The sequence below is a fragment of the Hydra vulgaris genome, chromosome 15 (genome assembly GCF_038396675.1).
Source record: "Hydra vulgaris chromosome 15, alternate assembly HydraT2T_AEP".
Classification (NCBI taxonomy): Eukaryota; Metazoa; Cnidaria; class Hydrozoa; order Anthoathecata; family Hydridae; genus Hydra; species Hydra vulgaris.
In genome coordinates this window covers 5,268,171-5,275,923 of record NC_088934.1, presented here as the reverse complement: position 1 = coordinate 5,275,923, position 7,753 = coordinate 5,268,171, and the positions used below count along the sequence as shown (strand labels likewise).

The following is a 7,753-nucleotide window of genomic DNA, read 5'->3' as shown; positions in this document are numbered from 1 at the left end:
TTGTAACATTAAATTGTTTAATACATGTTTCATCAGAAAAAAGAACTTTTGACCAATTTTCTCCAGTCCAATTTTTGTAGCGCTGACAAAATGTTTTTCGATCTTTTAGGTTTTTTAATGATAAAAAAAGGTTTTTTGCTGGCTTGCATGCCTTCATTTTGAAATCAACCAAAAGCCTTCTTCTAACTGTTCGGTCACTTACTTTTTTCTCAATAAAAATTTCTTTTGAAATCTCGTGTGCAGATAGCCGTGGATTTGCATGGCTGATCCGCCCAGTAAGTTTGTCATTTCTTGAGGTGGTTGCTCTGGGCCTGCCTGATCTCATCTTTGAAGTAAAATTTAATTGGGGCTCTTCTTTATGCCTTTTTAAAGTTCTACTTACAGTTGATAATGAACATCCAAGCTTTTCAGATATTTCTCTTTGAACTAAACCTTGCTCATATAATGCAGCAATAATTCCTCTTTTTTTAGGTAAAAGTTCTGGCATAATATAGCTGATAAATTGCTTATGAATAATAAAAAACGATAATAAATTGCGCAATATACAAATATGTAACTATAAACATATTGCTATGTAAAAACAAGAGCATCAAACTTTCAAAATTTATACTTTAGATCAAAAATAAATTTTTGTGGTCGTTAAATGTTTTGTTCCAAAACTTTTGGCCACCACTGTATATCTTAGTTTGACACCATTTCTTTTTTAAAAGTGTTATTCTTCGGGTTTCCATTTTTAATTTTGTTTTTTTTATTTAAATTAATTTAATTAAAAGCTGTTAAACTCCATTCTCCATTAAGATTTTAGACAATTTTTGCACGGAAAGATACTTTAACTAAATTGCAAGTCATCCTTTTTTTATACGCTAACAAATCCTTACTTTACGCTATTACGCTTTACTTATAAACAGTATTTCTTAAAATTATCTGAATAAAGAACGGGCTTTATAAATAGCACTATTTTAATGAATCGGTAATAATGTTATTAAGGATATACACGGTACTTTGAAAGACTTTTAACAATTTTTTTTAATAAAGAACCGTGTTGGTACCGAAGTACCGAGTACTTTGATAACACTAGTCTTCATAAGACCACTACCACCTTCCCCCTAAAGCGTGATGCAGTTTGTAGACGACCATACTTGATAAAACAAACATCAAATATTAATTGCTTAGTAAAAATTACTTAGATACAATTAAATGCGTAAGATTAATACACGATTAATTAAGATGTTAATCTCTTAAATTAACCAAAATTACGATCGATAATAATCTTGAGATAATATGCTTCTCATGAGTCGCTGAGCCGGGGATTGAGCATCTCAACACTGCCACTATGGCCTGATGGAAACCCGTTGAAGAGTGCACAAACTATCCTGGCTAAATTATGGCTTGGAAATATAATTAATTTAAAAATAAATATAAAGTCAAATAAATTAAAATAACATTTAATAGCAATAAATTAATTAAAACATTCTTAAAGATTTTAAAAAATAAATACAAAATATTTTTCGATAATATCTTACTTGATAACACATAATAACTATGATCAATGATTCTATATTACCTTGCGAACCTTTTGACTTTAATGACACTACATAATCATCTATATTTTGCAAAACAATCTACTGCATATCAGTAAAAAAATGCGCTTGAGGAAATGTGTAAAAAGTTTAAACACGTGATGTGAAAATATTTAGATACGTAATTAAGAATTGCATTTATATATTTTGAAGAAAAAGAAACTAACAAAATTATTTCATTTTTTTATTTGTAATAGGAGATTTTTTGTGCAGATCTTGCGACAGATGCGTAGATTTATTGTTTTCTTGTAATAAAGATTCTTTAACACTCCAAAATGGAGGACTCGTATCGTTTTGCTGTTTTACCGGTACCCATGCGCGTTTCTCGTGAGATTTTACGATAGCATCCAATACCGCACGAGTGTGACATCCTAAAAATCAAGTCAATCTGAGAAATTAAAACTAAAATACTTCAAACAAGGAAAGATTGGTTAGGTTTTTTTTTTTAATTTTCTTGAATACCATATTTTCTTTCTTTAATACTGTTTTCTATTTTTCTTTTCTTTAATACCAACAACAACAAAAAACATTTACGCAAATAGGAAAAGTTTTTTTTAATTGGTCAAGACAACACAAGATTTTCTTTCTCCTGTCTACCCATCAAAAAATCTTTTACATAAAAAAAAGATTTCAGTATTTTTAAGCTTATTAAAATTAAAATTTATAAACTTTTTGTCTTTAAGAAAAACAAAGCAAAAAAACAAACAGGGATAGCAGAAAACTTGTAAGTATTTTAATTTTATGTTTAATTAAAAAATTGGAAAAAGTAAAATAAATTTTTTTGGAAAATAAGGTTCTATAAAAATTTATTACAAATAAATAAATCGAAATAAAACAAAGAAAATAATAATAATAAAAAAGAATTATAAAATCGAACCTAAAATTCCTAAAACTTTAAAACATCATTTGATTATTTTCTTATAAGTAAATGCCATAATATTTGAGAAACTATTGAATTGAATTAGTTTTCTTATGTACAGTAACCACATTAATTAATATTATGCTAATGCTATATATTAATATTAATATATAGCATTAATATATTTATATCAATACTATATATAGTTACATTATAGCTGGATTAACACTATATAATGAAAACAACAATATTAAAATAATATATTATGATGGATACTCATCAAATATGGCATATATTAAATGAGATATATATAACCTTATCTAATCTTATTATGGACCAGTTGTAATATTGTATATTACCTATTAGTCTTTACATTTAAAAACAAACTTTAATTTAAATTAAGAAAGATAAAAATTGATCATTACAAAATTCAAACTAAAATAGTTTCAACAAATACTTTTAAACAAAGTAGTTGCAAATTAGATTTCATAAAATAACATAAAAAAAGATGAAAAAAAAAAATTCTAAAAAGCTTATGAGCTGCTGAACAAAAAAGAAGTCTTGGTGATTTTAAAAAAGCAAATAAAGATATAAATTATTACAATTTTTCAAGATATAAAATAAAAAATAAACTTATAGTATGAGATATTGTATTATTTAAGGGATGGAGTATATGGGCCATGTGTGGGTATCATATTTATATCACATATATGTTAGCTACATATGGTCCACATACTTATAGGACTTAAGTATTATAAATGCTAAAAAGCATACATGCTATCCCATCAGGGTCATCAGGCTTTAAAGGGCCATGGGGGGGGGGGGGAGATAAAGATGGGGCCCTCATGGCAGCAAAGTATTGAGCAAGAAAAAAATTAAACTTTAATCACATAGCTTTTTTGTTATAATGGTATAGGGCATTTCTAATTGTGCATGCTAATTTCTATATCTTCTCTTATCTATATCTATTCAACATGTTTAAAAAAATAAATTCATATGTAAGGTTTTAAAAATACAGTATTTCTAAATTGCAACGTTGCACCACTATATTTTCTGCACATTATTGGCATTCTAAAATGGTTTTTCCCAATAACTTTATCAGTATTAGGAAAAATACAAGTTTATTTTCAAGTTTTTGAAAATAAACTTGTATTTATGATTTTGCCTAACTGTGGACGACATCATTGTAATCAATTTTTATGTCATTCTCAATATTTATTAAAATAAGTGATTTGAGGTGCTCTTCACCCAAAATACTACAAAATTAATATTTTACAATTTTCAACTTCAAAAAAGCTTGCTTACACTTGACTTGTGTGCAAGAGAGACACAATGCCATTTTATAATTTATAATTTTTAGACTTAATGCCATTTTATAATTTAGAGAACAATGTAAATTGCAGCAATGGAGAAAACAAAGAATGTAACTCAAACATCTGTTTGCAGTCTTTTTTGGAGGAGCATTTCTCAGATTTAGTTTCATCAGCCTTACTAATTAATTGGAAATTAGTTGCAAATGATGTAATCTCTGTGCACAGTTTTTCCCTCTGTATACCAGCAAGATTGGCTAAATCATGAAAAATAATGTCGTCAATATGGTCACGCAAAGATTGAAAGTTTTGTGGATCCAGACAAGCAATATTCCTCAAGATAACAACATCATTTCCTTTATAATGGTCTTTGATTGCTGTAGTGGCAGTATCCACAACAACATAGAATACATTACACTTAAACCGCATTACTGGGTCCTGAAATTCTTGCCTGCTTTCATCATTTGTATTTATACCAGGCATTTACTTTTTTTGTCGTGCTATTTTTTGTGAGAGCTGAATTTCAAAAGTTTCTTTGATATCTTTGTTAGCTTCAGATATGGTATTATTAGCCAATCTTGCAAATAATTCAGCTTTCATGAAAATATCAGGAAATTTTTCACGGACTGCAATGAGGCGGTTTAAAGTGGTTTCTACCATCTTTATGGTAAGAAAATCCAAGCCACCCGTTTGTAAATATTTTGAAACAGGTGTGGATATATTGAAAATCTGCGAATAAACAATAGCAGTCAATACCGTTTTAAATTTCATCCAGTTTTTCATACTCAAAGATTTGTATCCAATTTTGATCTCAAATTCATTACATGAAGCAGTGGTGTAATACACAAATCAGAAGTGCAAATAAATCTGCTAGCAACAAAGAATAACTTCCTATTACACCTTCCTGAGCTTTATTTTTTGATGTTCATTGTGTATCACCAATCATCTGCAACCTCTTGACTTTATCTTCTACAAAACCTGCCAGTTTCTTCCACATATTCATTCTTTTACTTGAATGTTTCATGAAAACCCTAACCCTGCTTCCAGTAACCCAAAGATGTCTTTAGACTGAATAGTGCAATTTGTTAAATCCATCACCAGTAGGGTGATGGATTATTAAGTGGTTCAAGACTTTTGGGTGCATATTTTATATAAGCCCTGGGCTTATATAAAATATAAATATTATTATATTATAAATATGAATAAGTTTGCTGCCCCATCCCAAACCTTAAGTCTATGTAGCAGCACTCCACTGCGAGTCAGGCTATTTGTCAGTCATTGTATGTACTGAAGCCCCAGACAGCAGGCTATTTCAGTATGATGTCACACTGCAAAGAGAGAGAGAGAGAGAGAGAGAGAGAGAGAGAGAGAGAAAGAGAGAGAAAGAAAGAGGGTTCCCATATGTTCTGATTTTATGTAGGAGAGCGCATAGCAAAATTAGTTAAAATTAAACCTTTCATTGCGTTTTCCTTTGTAAAATCAGTTCATATAAGAGCCCTATTTATTGTGTTATGCTCAGAGTTCTTACATGTCCTGATTTTACGAAGGAAAGGGCAATGACAGGTTTAACGTTAATTAATTTAGCACTGAGCTTTCTAACTTAAAATCAGGACCATATTAAAACCCTGACCATATGGGAAACCTATATATATATATATACAAAAGAAAACTTATCAGGCAAAAGCAGGACACCCTACTGCTATTCAAAGACTATGCCTTATTAACTTACAAGGTCCTGATGCTCTAACATTGAATATTTATCTATGAAAATGTAATTATTTATTAATTTTTTTATTAGAAGATATAACTTTTAATACTATACCATTTTCAAAATTTGCAGCAGTGGAAATTAAATTGTGATCTGCATTTCTTCTATCAGCACTAACTGAACTATCTTGCATGCTTTCAAATGCCATCTTAACTCCTTCAATAAGTTGTTCAAGACCAAATAAGTACATTCCAGGAACTAAATCCTGGAATGAATCGTATAAAGATCCATTTTCATATTCTTCCATATAGAGACATTCTACTTCACTGCTTCCTTTAGTTTGTCCATATAAGTTACAATTTACTATTTTTAAAAAACCTTTTTTACCAATAAGCATAAGTTCTTGTAGAAACCCACTTGGAAGATGAGAATTTAGTGTCACACATGCTTGAACATCATTCTGATATTTCAATTGAAAAGAGCAGAAGTCATCACTTGATATATGTCGAAACATAGGCATATCATCCCGTTGTTTTGTAAATGTTTCTAATGTTCCTTGAACTTCAATTGCTCTTTTGTCAGTCAAAAATGCTAAAATATCAATGATATGAGAACCATAGGTTTGCAGCATACCCCCTCCCATAGATCCATCACATTGCCAGTCATAGTTTTGTTTAACTAATGATGTAGTATGAATGCTACATTCGCATACCATTAAGTCTCCACAATAACCACTTGAAAGTAATTTTTTAGCTTCAATAAAAGCAGCAAGAAAACGCAAAGGATGATTTAAAACAGAGAGTAATTTTGGATAATATTGGGCAGCTTCTAGCATTTGGTTTGCATCCTTCAAAGTAAGACCGGCAGGAATTGAGCTGAACACATGTTTTCCAATAGACAATGCTTTTACACAAACCTGTGCATACTGATGTGGTGTACCCGACACACAGACAATATCTACTTCATTATGAAGAAGAAGCTCATCAATTTTTGTTGTATAAAATGATATTTTTAATTCATTTGCTAAACTTTTAGCTTTTTCTAATGTCTGACCCCATACGGCTGTTACAGGAAACCCTGCAGCTTTAAATAGTGATATAATTATTTGTGCATGACTGTCAGTACCAAATATGCCAACAGAAGGGAGCATAATCTAAACAAGTGTTGAAAACTTGAATAAACTTCTATGTATTATAAACTTTAAAAAATTATGCATAAATTAAAGAAATTATTAATATTTAAAAAGCATTTTAGAAAGGTAACCAACACAATTTAGTGTGATAGAATATCTTAAAAATCATAATTTTTACAACGCTCTCACCTTCAGTGAGCTTTCTTATGTGAAAAGAAGGTGGATAGTAATGTTAAAACATAAGTTTAAATTGATTGAATAAAAAAATTTAATGATTTTTTTTTGTAATTTTTTAATAAAATTATTTATGAAGATAAACTGATCCTATTTAAAAGAAAGATAAGGCTCTTCAGGCATGACAAAGGTAACCCACCTGGAAGAAAGAAAACTCTGATATAAACCCGCAATATAATTGAATTAAAAGGTATGAGGATATATATGTGTGTGTATATATATATATATATATATATATATATATATATATATATATATATATATATATATATATATATATATATATATATATATATATATATATATATATATATATATATATATATATATATATATATATATATATATATATATATATATATATATATATATATATATATATATATATATATATATATATATATATATATATATATATATATATATAAGTCTAAGTAAAAATAAAAAAGATATAAATAAAAATAAGATTTCTTTTTTATTTACAAAAACTATTTTAGCGCCACCAATTTTCAAACTCCATTTGGGACTTGTTTTTCATTTTCGTGGAGTAATTCTTTAGAACATGGTGGTACTAACGCTTTATTAAAAAAAAAATAATCAGTAGAAAAATAAAAATTTAAATTATTATAAATATGAAACAAAAATACGTTTACTTTTAAATAATTCGAAACCAAAAGTTATTTTTGCTTCGCCTATTCAAAATTTTAAACACGGCAAAAGAAGATTACGCAGAAACCACAATCTAAACAAAGAGTAATTGACTTTTTCCAAAAATCATATGATTGAAAACAGTGATCCAGAATTTTTTGGTGTGGGAAGAGGGAGGGGGGATGCTGATACCAAAAATGGTCAGCGTAATTTTTAAAAAAAATTACAAATAAAAAAAAATTGGAAAAAGTCTCGGTAGAGTACTATGGGTATTTGGTTCCT

At 28.6% G+C, this 7,753-nt stretch overlaps 1 protein-coding gene across 2 annotated transcripts; it reads right to left on the bottom strand.

Moving 5' to 3' along the window:
- Window positions 1-1,429: 1,429 nt before the first annotated feature.
- On the bottom strand, window positions 1,430-7,508 carry LOC136072104 (glucose-fructose oxidoreductase domain-containing protein 1-like). 2 transcript variants are annotated; one of them, XM_065820410.1, is made up of 3 exons: window positions 7,477-7,508; window positions 5,572-6,610; window positions 1,430-1,951 (listed from the first exon to the last, which is right to left on the bottom strand). In XM_065820410.1, the coding sequence occupies exons 2-3, from the start codon at window positions 6,605-6,607 to the stop codon at window positions 1,752-1,754; spliced, it is 1,236 nt and encodes a 411-aa protein (XP_065676482.1). In that variant the 5' UTR covers window positions 6,608-6,610; window positions 7,477-7,508; the 3' UTR covers window positions 1,430-1,751. The 2 variants fall into 2 exon arrangements, with proteins under 2 accessions (XP_065676482.1, XP_065676483.1); XM_065820411.1 differs by lacking the exon at window positions 7,477-7,508 and adding an exon at window positions 7,307-7,425.
- Between the last annotated feature and the right edge of the window lie 245 nt (window positions 7,509-7,753).

Bases quoted from the DNA above. Each gene is read 5' to 3' on its own strand.
- LOC136072104 (XM_065820410.1), bottom strand. From the start codon at position 6,607: ATGCTCCCTTCTGTTGGCATATTTGGTACTGACAGTCATGCACAAATA. The intron at 1,952-5,571 runs GTATAGTATTAA...CTTGATTTTTAG, and splicing joins TGCTGCAAATTTTGAAAATG to GATGTCACACTCGTGCGGTA.